This window comes from Equus asinus, chromosome 7 (genome assembly GCF_041296235.1).
Source record: "Equus asinus isolate D_3611 breed Donkey chromosome 7, EquAss-T2T_v2, whole genome shotgun sequence".
Classification (NCBI taxonomy): domain Eukaryota; kingdom Metazoa; phylum Chordata; class Mammalia; order Perissodactyla; family Equidae; genus Equus; species Equus asinus.
The window spans coordinates 56,595,221-56,608,976 of record NC_091796.1 but is presented as its reverse complement, the minus strand read 5'-3'; the positions used below and the strand labels follow the sequence as shown (position 1 = coordinate 56,608,976).

General features: G+C 37.1%; 1 protein-coding gene across 2 annotated transcripts in view; it reads left to right on the top strand.

Moving 5' to 3' along the window:
* Positions 1 to 13,756, top strand: part of PTPN2 (protein tyrosine phosphatase non-receptor type 2) — an 85,378-nt gene that overhangs the window by 57,133 nt on the left and 14,489 nt on the right. For both annotated transcript variants that reach the window (XM_014837304.3, XM_044773483.2), the window contains exons 6-7: positions 6,221 to 6,430; positions 7,818 to 7,970. In XM_014837304.3, coding sequence (XP_014692790.1) covers positions 6,221 to 6,430; positions 7,818 to 7,970 — 363 coding nt within the window. The remainder of the gene's footprint in view (positions 1 to 6,220; positions 6,431 to 7,817; positions 7,971 to 13,756) is intronic.

Sequence of the window (13,756 nt, the reverse complement as noted above, 5' to 3'; positions counted from 1 at the left end):
GTTAACTCTTAAGTGAATTAAGTGATTAGCATAGGATCATTAACAACCAAAAAAAAGCTTTGCAGAGAAGAGAAAGGGTATAAATATAAGTACTTTTTAGATACATAGAAATATGTTTTATGGTTGATCTCTGACTTTTATTGCATACTGTAAGCACAGGTGCGTACTGTGTGCTCAAGGCCCAGGTCCAGTTTCCCATGACATCCCTAACTAAGCTTATTATCTAATCGCTTGGGTCATCTAACAAGGGTCAGGTTGAGAATTACAAGCCTTAGACTTACTTATAAATTTCCCTTACTGGATTTATTTTGCACCAACTATCCATTTACATATGTCTCAAACTGCATTGAGATACATCCATAACTATTTGGTACTGGATTGTACCGTGCTCATTCCCAGAAACAGAACTGCATTTCCATAAACTTCTCATGGTTCTCTGAATCATCTTCTCTTGGTATTTATCCCAGGTACCTCATCTGCTTATGGCATTAAAATTGATTTAGATGGAGAAGAGCGTAGATGTTTTTCCTTGTTTCTGAAATCTATCCTAATTGAGAATTGATTATACCTCAAATAGTAATAAAATAGAATGACTTTTGTGTTTTGTTTATCAGTTTGCAAAACACTTTCACATAAATATCTTTTGGCCCACGGTCTTCTTGTAATTTAGATAAATATTCCTAATAATCTCGTATTTCATATTTTTAAAAAATAATCCTAAAATCCATTAGGATAGGATTTTTTCCACAAATAGATTACTTGGGTAATAAGTGACTCAGAACTCAAATCCTGATCTCCTAACTTCTAATGACATGAGGCTGTCTTTTGAAAAAGATGCTAATCTTATCTACCTCAGGATCAAGTGATTTACTGCTATAACATACCTAGACTCAGTGCAAGATCCATAATTATTAGCTTTAGTTCTGTGTATCTGTTTCTTTATAATATTAATGAATTGGGAGGGACTGCAGGAGCGAGAGCAGTTGAAAAGAACAAGTTGAGGGAGAAGGAAATAACAAGGGGTCGAGAGAAGGTGATGATGAAGTAGGGGAATGATAGCCAACCTCACCTGTAGACCTTTGTTGAGATTCCTGAGGTGCAGAGAACCAGTTTGCTTCTAAAGGAGCCTGGCTTGTAGCTATTAACAGATCTGTGCAGGCCTTGCTCTTTTAGAGACTTCCAGTCTAATGGAACAGTAAAGCTACAAACCCGCAGCCCTTTCCAGTGTCTTGATTAGAGCTAAGAATTTGAACTTTTGCCTCTGAATGGTGAGAGTCCATCTCTGCTTTTAAGGTGGCCCTGCAGCTTAAGCTATGGAGCTGGTTTTAGGGGCTTTTTTAAATCTAAGGCCATCTAGAGTACTTATTTGTCTTTAAGGTTTTTCTTTTTCTGTTGCCCTTAACTATTTTCCATAATATTATTGGCCAGCTTTATGTTTATCACATTTCAGGAATACTGTTGTAATGCTGACTGCCTTCTATTTCTCTGTCCTTGTAGATGTGCCCGAAACAGAATGAGTGCCTAATTATTATGATGCTCAACTGGGATTTGATTCAAAATAGTTTAATCAGTTTATCCCACCTAGAATGTCCTCCTCTCTTTTCTGCCTATTTATATCCCACACATCCTTTAGCACTACCTTGTGCCCCATTTCTTACTTAGGTCTTAATATATCTGTGATGCATTCATTCCTAACAGCTGTGAACTTCCTGCACTTCTCTCCATAATTTAAATTTTAGCCTTTTATTGGCTTGTTCAATACTTGTGTATGTCTGTGTTTTGACTCCATAACAAGGTTTTCAACTCCCCCTGGGCAGGGTCCTTGCCCTTGCCATTGTCCTCCCTTCTGCAGTTGCACCGAGTACATTGTCAACCACACTATACCCGAGTGGTTGATCTCAAACACAAGAGTGATCCTTCTACCATGCTCTAAAAAATCCTTGCAGAGCCAGCACAGAAGTCCAAGACCAACCCAGCTTGGTCCTTGCCTCCTTGTCTACCTTCTTCTCCTTCAGGCACTCAGGATTTGTTCTTGCTAAAAGACTTACTCCTCAAATAGGTTGTTCCTTGGGTGTCCTGCCTCTGTATTGCTTTTCTCTCTGCTTAGAAGCAAGCCCAATGCCTAACTATTCCTGTCAGTCTCCTCTCCTCCTGACCTGGTGAGTTCTACTTACCTTTCAAAATAAATTGCAGTAACTAAGTGTTTAACACAGACAATATAATGATCCTGGCAAAAATTGATGAGGGACTGAACTAAGGCAGTGACAGTGAGGGTACAGATTTGATAGATTAAATCTGTATTTAGGAGATGGGGTTGACAAACTTTGCTGCTGTCCAGGTATAGAGGAAATATTAAGTGAAGAGACTGAAAATGTGGAGAGGTTTACAATTATTGGAGCTTATTAGGGGCTAAAATAAAGGCAATTAGTGAGTATAATGTGTTAAGCATTTACCATGTGCAGGCATATATTAGGCGCTTTAGAATGATAGGCTTATAAGGTAAGTACTATTTTTAACCCCATTTAAGGATGACAAAACTAGGGCTTATGAAAGTCTTTTGGAAGCATAATCTTGGTACCTTCTATATGTGCCTAAAGTGTGACAATAACTGGGCCTGGCACCATAGAGCTGTGTAGATTTTTTATGATTATAAAATTGGTGATCATCTTAAATATATTGATGATAATAATAGTTAACTTGAATTTGAATAGCTTTAGACAGCATACACTTAAATTGCCATAAGCCTAAAGCTCCCCATTGTCTTATACCACCTGCTCCATTCATAGATTATATAAATATGAATCCATATATAATGAGCTAGATATCCCTATTCAAAGACTTTAAATTTGAATTCTCCTTCAAAAAATGTACATGAGATTTTGCCTTAAAAAGAATGATGAACCACTGACATTTTCATGCAGAGTGTGGTATTCATAATGCAGTATTTTACAAAGAACACTTGGCAGGCGTGTGCGGGATGGCTGGAGATGGAGACAGCCACGCTATTGTGGATGCAACCCGGTATGCATGGGGTGTAAGGTGCAGCAGAGGGAAAGAGATGGAAGGGCCCAACTGGACCTCACAGAAGGGAAACTGATGTGACTCGGTGACGTAGGAGAAGGAAAGGGTGCTTCCACAGTTTTGAAAGAAGGAGTTTGTCAAAAATTGTAGCGTCTAAATGTAGGGCTTGTTTGGAATAAAGATGAATTTTGTATTAGCTTTCTCTCCTTTGGCAACCCTTTTTTCCCCTCTCATTTTTTTCCAGCATGGAAAAGCGGGAAAAGGAGTCCAGTCATACATATACACATTTCGTTTGTACCATAGTAGTAAACATAGACATCTTATTACCTAACGTGGTCCTTTGGGAATTAGATGATTTTTGTGAGCTGCTGTTTTTGAATCTTCTTTCAGTAGGGGTAAATTAATAAAAATTATCCTCTCAAGAAGTTCTTTAGTCTGGTCCTGTAGGGAAAGAAAAAGACTGATTTTAAAAATCTATTAGTAGGGAAGACTGTATTATACAAACAGTCGTGAGCATTTCTGGGAACTGGCTTTGAGTATCCCAGACAGCATGACCTGAATTTGAAAAAAATCAAGAGACCACTAGTCTTGAGCCAAAATTATAGAAGCAAAGAAAAAGCAAGCAGTTGCTCAGAATTTTGGGGTAACCATAGGTTTTGAGCCAAGAAGTGATGCAATAATTGAGCACACAACCATATAGGAACACTGGGCCACACCCTAGAGAGCACAGCTTGCACTGGAGCAGGGTCCTGGCACCACACCTCCCAGACCCGGGAGCTCCAGCAGGACTTGGTTTAGGCTCCCATGGGCCAAGTTTGGCCCTGCTCTGCATGGTCAGCACTACATGGAGGCTGATGAGCACAGCAGGGTGATTTGTCAGGGAAGAAAAGGAGTTAAAAACACCTCCTGGAAACTTAGACCTCATTAAAAGAAAATAGGACTTTAAGTATACCCCTGGGCTAATCAGAGACCAGCCTCTTTAGCCCATTCCTATGTTGGTATTGTGTTGTTACCTGTGCATTAATGGCTTTGTAAAAGGAAACTACAATTTAGCCTTCTTAATTTGGAATGTTTTAAATACTTTTTTTAATACAGCAAATTTAACTCCCTTTTTTACATACAGTAAGAGTGAGTTTTTTTGGTGTACAGTCTGTGAGTTTTGACAATGCATTCAGTTGTGTAACCCCCTCCCATCAAGATAAAGAACAAGTTGTATCATCCCCCAAAATTTTCTCCTGCTGCCTGTGTACGGTCAGCCCTACCCTCCACTCCTAGCTCCTGGCAACCACTGAGCTGGTTTCTATTCCTATAATTTCGCCTTTTCCAGACTGTCATATAAATGAAATCATATGGTATGTAGCCTTCAGAGTCTGGCTTCTTTCACTTAGCATACTTATTTGGAATTTAAAAAGGAATGTTTTGAAATCTAGTAATCACAATGATCATTTTAATTCTAGTACCTTCAGTATATCAAGCACCTGTGGATCCCAGTGTATTTGGAATTTGGAATTATGAAAGCTGAATGATAAGAAAAATTAGCCACTATAATTAAAAAAATTTTTTTTTAATTCTGCAGTGTGTTTTATCAGTGTTAATGCCTCATGTAATCAAGTCTAGGGCTTACGAGTCTTAATTTCTACTGAAAAAAGGGAAAATTTATATTTAAAGAATGAAAGCTAACTTTATTTTTGAAAATTTGTATTGAAAGCAGGATGCTATAATAATAGTCCCTAGCTGGTAGCCATTAAAAATATCGTGGTTCTTTTATGTTGCTTCTATGTCTCTGTTAGGGAGGGGGAAATTGCCTCCGTCTATCCTTCTTGTGTTCTTCTGGTTGGACTAATAATAAAATTGACACAAGACCAGATTAACAGGATAAAAACCTAGTGAGGAATGACAGGGCAAAGAAACTTAGGTTTGGGGTATGTGATTAGTGAGGAATTCAAACTTGAAGTAGTAAATTAGCAAGTTGTGTTTACATAGGCTTCTCAGCCCTGAATTCCCTGGCTGTCATGATAAGGATGCAGGGAGAGCACCTTTCAGCTGGGGGATTTATTTCCTGCTTTCAGGGGGAACAAAGAAAAGAGTGTCAAAATGCCTCTTTTTGTATTGGCTGCTTCTCGAGTAATTTCAATTCAGAGTAATTACTATGCTATTGTGGGATATTTTGGGGTTGCCTGCCCTGGGCCCCAACATCTCCTCTCTCCAAAAAAGTTCTATAATAAAACTGAAAAATTATGCAAAGACATGTTGGAGGATTGCTGCTTCATTTAAAGAAATGAACAGTATAAGGTACAGAAGTGCTCCTTGGGGCAAAAGCAATTGGCAAAAGCTAAGGAACATTTTCATAATGAGTTAGTCAGAAATGAAGATCATCAGGCATATCCAGGAAGTGATAGTGAATGCCAGGCAGGCTTTAAGAGACAGGAAACATTTAGCATGTTGGTAAACCATTTTAGTACATCAGCAAAGGCATATAAACAGTTTTAGGACTGGAAATTATTACCATGGAGTAAAGCAGCAATTAGAAAAGCAATTTCAATTAAAACTGTAAAGATTGTTTCTTTAAATTAATTCTTGAGTTGCTCCTCTGTGCCTGTATAGCTAAATGTAAAAGGTAACTCATATAATAGAAAAGATTATGTCTAAAAAAACTTTGGAATTCTTAAAAAGGAAACCATTAAAGAATGCAAAATTGTACTGGTAGGAATTTTTAAAAATAGGAAAAAGAATCCACTCATCATGATGTATGAATTAAAGAAAATATTGGCAACATGTATGGTAGAGGTCAGTGGTTAAGAACCCCAGTGCTGCACCAGGCTGCCTCTTCAAATCCTGGCTCTGTCATTTTCTGAAGGTGTGACCTTGGGTAAATTATTTAACTTTCTGCCTCAGTTGTCTCATCTGGAAAATGGGTTTTAATAAGATTGTTGTATGGATTGAGGTAATGTATAAAAAGCTTAGAACATGCCTGCAAAATAATGTGTTATAGAAGTGTTAGTTCTTATTATATTCCAAATTCTCCTAGAGAAAATCTTCCCAAACTTATATAAGTGATTATCAAAAACCAAGTGAAAAATCATGGTACGAAAAGCCCATAAGGATTAAAAGCATTACACAAAACACATAATCTTTCTGAAGTAGTTTTTTAAAAGAAAAAATTAGAACTAACTTTTCCCCCTTGATTTTCACTTTTTAGAGTGGTGAAACCAGAACAATATCTCACTTTCATTATACTACCTGGCCAGATTTTGGAGTCCCTGAATCACCAGCTTCATTTCTCAATTTCTTATTTAAAGTGAGAGAATCTGGTTCCTTGAATCCTGAACATGGGCCTGCAGTGATCCACTGTAGTGCAGGCATTGGGCGGTCAGGCACCTTTTCTCTCGTAGACACCTGTCTTATTCTGGTAAGTGCTCCTTATGATCTAATTATAGTCTTGTTTTCTTTTTTTATTGTTTCTAATGTAAGTATCCCAGAACTGTTTTTTTCAAACTTAAACTTCTTCTTTTGGAAAACCTAAAAATCTCATTTACACCCTTTCCGCTGCCTCTTATTTGTGACTGGTGGGGCTTCGTCCAAGATAATTCTAGAGATCTCCAAGAAAACATTTTTTACCTAGTAGTTTTATATTACAGAAATAATAGGTCCCTCCCCTCCCCTTATTCTTCAAATGTAAATTGATATATAATATTCAATTCCTTCCTCCTCAGACAAGCACTTCTCTTGTCTTAATTTCCTTATTTACAAACTAAGGATAATGATAGTATTTTCCTTACAGGGATGTTGTGGGAATTAAATGAATAAATACATTTAGAACACTTAGAAGAGTCCCTGGTATTTTCTAAGCACTCAATAAATGTCGGTATTGTTGTTGTTCCCCTGAGATTCCTATCTGTACCATCAAGGGCTGCATTCTTTCTCCACCAACCGATTCCAAGCCCCAGACTGGATACTGGTCTATGCCTTTTCTCTTTTTAGGATGTCTGTTTTTCCTGCCTTGGGATATAGGGCACTTCTAGGCTATAGAAATGGTTGAGTCTTAACATATCTACTGCATTACCTTACCACTCTGCCTATATAGAGAATACTTCAATCAAAGATTGGATTGTTACATTAAAGTGAACTTTGACATGTTTAAAAACTCTAGTGTCTACTTTGCAAATGGTGTATATTAAAACTGGATTGTGTGTTTACACCTATTCCCTACTAAATATAACAACTTTTTTCTTTTTCCTTGAGGTGGGGCCATTGTGGTTATAATACTAGATCAGTAGTCCAGGGCTGGTGCAGTGGCTCTACAGTGTCATTGTGGGTCTGGACTCTGTCTTCTCCACCATCTTTAGAGGTCTGCTGTTCACAGACATAAAGGTGGAAGGGCACTGGGCAGAAAGGTTTACTCCTGCTAAAACTTTTCTTTTTTAAAAAAAAAAAAAAGCACTATTCTCAGTGGATTTATCTTTACGTAAGCCAGAACTGCTCATAAAGCCCTCCCTAGACCAAACACTGGCCGAAGTGAGAGAGATTAGTATGATTGCTTTGCGTTCAATTGTGGATCAGCTAAAGGACCAGAAGTCCTCCATCTACTACTTGAACAGTTGAGGTGTGGTGTGGGTGATGGATGCACTGGGATGACCGTTTTGTGCATAAAGAGTTAGAGCTGCAGTGGTAACTTACCTTGTTCTTGAGGAGGAGGAACACAGCACATGCCAAAACTCTTAACAGTTATCTAGTATTGCTTCTCTTTCCCAGACTCTCACAACGAAAGGTTTGACTAATTTTTGCCTTTCTTGCAGATGGAAAAAGGTGATGATATTAACATTAAACAACTGTTACTGAATATGAGAAAATATCGAATGGGACTTATTCAGACACCAGATCAACTCAGATTTTCGTATATGACTATAATAGAAGGAGCAAAATTTATAAAGGGAGATTCAAATATACAGGTAAACCTTTTTAGGGGAAAAATAGTACCTTTGTATGAGATATGATTAGCACCAAATAACAGCACTCTGTTGAAGCATTTATCATCTCCCTTCCTTCCGAAAAGCATATTTACATTAATGTAGTAAATCCAGCTGCCCATCTTAAAATTGTAAAATTTAAGCTCACTTCCTCATATGTAGCTCAGCCTCATGTTAAATCCAGCCTGTTCTCAAAAGCCCTAGTGGAAATAAGATTTCATTAAAGAAAGTAAAATTTTTATGTAAAGAGAGTTTAAGCATTTAATCATTAAAATAAACCAGAAAATTTAGGTACTTTTACCCCATTAAAAACTTGACCTGGGATTTTAGAACACTTAGTTTATATAAGATATTTCATTTTATAACAATGAACGACTCAAGTACTTATCACAAACATAATTAAATTCCAGTAGAATGTTATATTTTCTCTAGTTTGTGGCTTTATTCTCATGAAGATATTTTTATTCCACATCTGCAAAAGCTGAGTTCAAAGACTGATTATCAGAAATCTGAGTTATATACTAACATAACATGTAAACTAGAAACAGAAATAACAACAGACCCCCTTTTCTTGTCTGATCTAATCACGTAGTGTTGGATATAAGTAGATAGAATCTCTTTCTTTATATATCTCTTATATGAACACATTTACTAGCCCTTTTATTTCTGTGATTACTAGCCAAAACAGGAAAATTCTGAATAAGCCTTTTATAACTTAGAACAGACCATCTGTCATGGTGGAATTAAGTATAAGAGTTAAGTATTGTATAGATTTCAAAGACATTAAAATTCTTAAGCAATTTTATTTATCAGTAGCTAACTTTTTTGTTCTGATCATTAGTGCTATTTTAACTGTTCAAGACAAACTATCAATAAAATTTTTGTTTTATTAAAAAGTTTTTTTTCAAATTTTTACATAGAATTAAAGAATAATTTTTAATGAAGAGAAACATTAGGTTACTCAGTGCCATCAGTCAGTAAAATAGTATGTAGAAGATTAAGCTCACAAAACAAGAGACCCTACTTCATAAATCATATTTTGGGAACATTGGGTTTGCTGGGGCCAGCATTGGGTTTGCTTGGCAATGAACAGTGATTTAGGAGAAGTAAAAGTTATCTGAAATGTTTAAGATTAGGAAAATCTCTCTCTCTCTCTCTCTCTCTCTTTTTTTTTTATCTCAGCTTCTACCAGCTTAAATCTGGAATTTAAAAAAAGTTAAGTAGTTATATCAAACTTCCCCCATAATAGTGTGCCTTCACTAGTTGCCGTTTATTGCTTATTTCCTGGTGGTTCTTACAGACTGAGTAATTGTAGGAATGTGGTATCCTTTGGGTAGTATCCCTCCCTCCACTTTAAATGTTTTCAAGTTTTGTTTCTTTAGTTTTAGAATATATATGTACTTACTTGGAGGATCTTTTTCACTATAGAGATGAATTTTATGGACCTACTTTTTTGTGGTCTTTATTATTATGACAGTGCAGTCTGTGGCTTAGAAGAATTCTTTCTGTCCCAATTTATGTGATATGGTAACCATCAGATTCTCAGTTTACTCTTAATTTATCATTAGCACCCCATTCAAAGCCAAGGCATTCTCGGCTCCTGTTCCAGATAAGATGTTGCAAATGTCTCTGTATTTTCTGGGTGCTCAGCATCAGAAAAGCCTGTTACCCATTCAGAGGGGTCAGTTTCCACAGAAATGATCCTAGCAAGTCTCTAATAATTTATGTGGTGCTGTGAATTTTCTCTATTATAAAAATAATGAGTACATGTTAGGAATAAAAGAACTAAAAAAATGTGGAAATATATCATGTACAAAGTGGAAGTCTTCGTTAGCTTACCCACCCCAAATTTGTAACCATTTTGGCATGCATGTATTCTTCCAGGAATGTGTATTTATATATACAGTTTATTCACTTTGCGTAGATATTTTTCTCATCCTAGAACTCCGCTGTTCACTACTATAGCCATTAAGCACATGTACTGTTGAGTACTTGAAATATGGCTAGTCTGACTTGAGATCTGTTTGAAGTGTAAGAGACATATCAGATTTTAAAGATTAAATACAGGGAGAAAAAGTTTTAAGTATCTTAGTAATTTAAAGAATATTGAATATATGTTCAAATGACAGTATTTTTCATATATTGAGTTAAAACATACTGTTAAAATTCACCTTTTTTTTAACATGACTGCTAAACATTTTAAATTATATATGTGGCTCACGTTATATTTTAGTGGACAGTACTGTACCAGAACTTTAGCTTAGAACAGAAATCTAAGAGTAGTTTCTTGAAATCTTAAATCATCAAAGTTTACTGTTACAAAGATTGAGGGGCCATCTTGTGGCCTAGTGGTTAAAGTTCTGCATACTCTGCTTTGGTGGCCCAGGTTCATGGGATCGGATCCCAGGTACGGACCTACTCCACTGTTGGCCATGCTGTGGAGGCATCCCACATACAAAGTAGAGTAGGATTGGCACGAATGTTAGCTCAGGATTAATCTTCCTCAAGCAAAAAAAAAAAGAAGATTGGCAATGGATCTGCTCAGGGCAGATCTTCCTCACCAAAACAAAACAAACCGAACAAAAAAAGTTTACTGTTACAAAGATCGAAAGTTACTTTGTTAATGTGGAAATCCCAAACTGCATGAATATAACTGTAGCCCATAAAAGTATCTCATTTGACATACCAGGATGTGATAGCCAATTTATCAAAAAGCTCTTTCTGCTCTCCATACATCTACCTCTGCCTCTTTGCCACTAACTTGAGGAAGAAATTATTTGTAAAAGGAAAGAAGGAAGCGTCTTTCTAGTGTGAGCACGATGGCAGAGGGTGGGGAGGGCACTTCCTGAATCTGTTTATCTCCAGAGAGCTGTCTGTTCAGTAGCACCCAACCCATGTAATTCTTCGTCTCTGATGCTTTTTCCTAAAGGGGACATCTGTCTTCACCTTTAGTCTTGGCTTAGATTTATATGATGTGAGTGATATTTTCATTATCGGATAGTTTCCTGTTAGTTTTTCTGTGAATTTTTTTGGCATACGTGGATATAAAGTGATTTAGAACCTCTTGGGACAAAGGAGAGCTGTTAATATTTATGTCTAAAGTGATTGCATCTAAGATCAGTAAATATATGTATGTAATTCTAATCACATACCATTTATTCGTTTACAGAAATCTCCAGTGACCTTGACCTACCTAGATAAATGTATATAATTTCCAGTCATCTCTAACAATGATATCATTTACCTTACATCTTTCTTGGCACAAAGTCAGGCATAAATACGCAGTGTTGTTTCTGGTATTACCACATATTTATTAGCACATTCCCAGTATCAGTGATGACAGTAAACCTTGCAGAGTAAGTAATCCACTTTGGCAATTCAGAATTGATGTTGTAAGATCTCTAGCTGGTAATTTGACACTATTAATAAAGTATTAAGTAAATGGTATAGTTTTAACAAATAATAGTAGGTTTCAACTTTAATTACATCACTTTACTGCTCCTCCAAGGGGCTTTTTTCAGTGAGAAATGGGTAGGATGGGGCTGCAGGCAGTGCATGGGGTGTTGCTCATACCATGTGTCACGCAGGAGAGTGTGGTGCAACATGAGTATAGAATTAGATGAAAAACTCTTGGTCTGGTTAGCTGTATTCCAGGTCTCAAAATGAGAGCTTGAATGAGGTTATAGCTGGGAGCAGTATTGATTCCGTGGCTTCACCAGTCAGCAGTGACAAGCCAAGGCAGGTGATTTTGAAGTGCCTGCTTACTTGTCTGTCACAGGGAAGGCAAAGTTGAGTGAGTTTGCTGCCCAGAGACATGACAAAATGACATTGCTTTTTTTTTTTTTAATTCACTAGCGTTAAATCTCTCTCTTTTTTTCCCCCCTCTTTGCTGAGTGCTTTTCTTGTTGACAGATTCTGAATTTGTTGCATATTCTGGGAAGTGTAAGATTTGATTTTTGGCACGGTCTCATTTATTGGCATTGTTGAGTATAAGGCTGGAGTTGCTATAACTAGGTTTCAGTGATGAATAGAAACTTCAAAAATTGACCAGTATAAATTCTGGAGACAGTGTAACATTTTATTGGATACTCTCTTAAAACTATGCAGTGACTGAAATTAATCAGCGTTTCAGAAATACAGACAATCAGAAGAGGTTGCAACATAGTCAGCCCAGACCACCTGGATTAAAATTCTGGCCCTACTGTTCATTAGCTGTATACCCTTGGGCAAGTTACTTAAACACTCTCAAACCATCTCATCTGTAAAAGGAATATAATAATGACAATAGTAGTACCTACCTCCTAAAGTTCTTGTGAGGATTAGGGGCTGGTACATTTGAAGCATTAGAACAGTGTAGGGTATGGTAAGTGCTTACTAAATATCTTGTTGCCCCACTTGCATTTTCTTCAATGTAAAAAATGCTATTTGGACCAATAACAAAAATTTAAAATAGGGGAAGAAAGAAAATTGACGCAGTAATCTAAAGTGAAAACATCTTAGGTTCCATTATAGTAGTTTCTCAAGTATTTGCAAAATATTCTTTCTGGATATGGTTTAAGTCTTATTAGATCCTTGCCCAGGAGAGTTCAGTTCCACTTCAGTGTTTCTCAAATTAAGTTCAGAGACTTCTTTTCTTGAGGTCTGTTTCCTTGTTGGCGTCATCTCTCAGGGTCAAGCTCAATATGTTCTTCATCTTCTGGCCAAATTGTACCAAGCTGTACTACTCACTGTCCTCCAAATATAAAAAATTACAGAATTTTACATTCTCTAAGTCTTTTGTGAACCAACTACTATAAAACAGAAAGAGATATATTAATTATGCAACTTAATAAAACAGCCATATCTGGGAAATGTGAAGTGTGATAAAATGCCTTTTCTTTTTATTCCTCTGTTGTATGATGAGACAAGTTAGAAACTAGTTTATCAGTGCATCAATGAGTTTTCCAGGGATTTTTTTTATCTAAATATACAAGCACTGTTTTTAAGAATGCCATTATTGTAACTCCAGGGAATGCGCATTCCGTAAGTTCCTGAAAAGTGTAAGTTGCCGTGTTATATCTCTGTTCAAAATAATTAAAATCCTCAGACAATAAGTTATAGAATCCCTTATTCATTAGATCTGAGACTCCATGCTTCCATGATAGGATCTTCTAAGAGAGCCACTCCTGTCTATACCAAGTCATTTTGCATCAGTGTCAAAGTCATAGATAATCAAAACTCTCAGCTCTCACTGCCATCTCCTCTACTGCTCTTGTTATTGGCAGGGAGATGGATGGTTGTGTTCCCCGCCCTTTAAGGACTTGGAGAGCCAGTGGTCCCCCGTGCTGAGGTTATACTTGCCTTCTCCTTCTCTGGCCTATACTTTCTCACTGCCTGCACCTTCCAGGGCCCCAGGTATACTTTGCACCTCTTCTTCCTCTACCTTTCTTCGTAGGGATGGTGGCAGTGAGGGCAAAGGAAACTAACATTTGCCAGGCATGATGCTAGGCCCTTTCACATATCATCTCGCTAATCACAACAGGCTCCCAATCCCAAGGTAGGTGATGACATCTTGTTACTTAGATGAAGAAAATGGAATTTCTCTTTGTCTTGGTCTGAATCTTGCCTACTGTGAAGTCCAGGCATGTGAGAGGAGTTTTCTCTAACCCAGTGGGCTAAGCTGCCTGGAACTGCTAGTATACCTAGTAGGGACAACCAAACTAAAGTCCTCTGTCAACATACGGACCTACTTGGAGATCTCACTACTGGTTCCTCATTAGACTAGATAG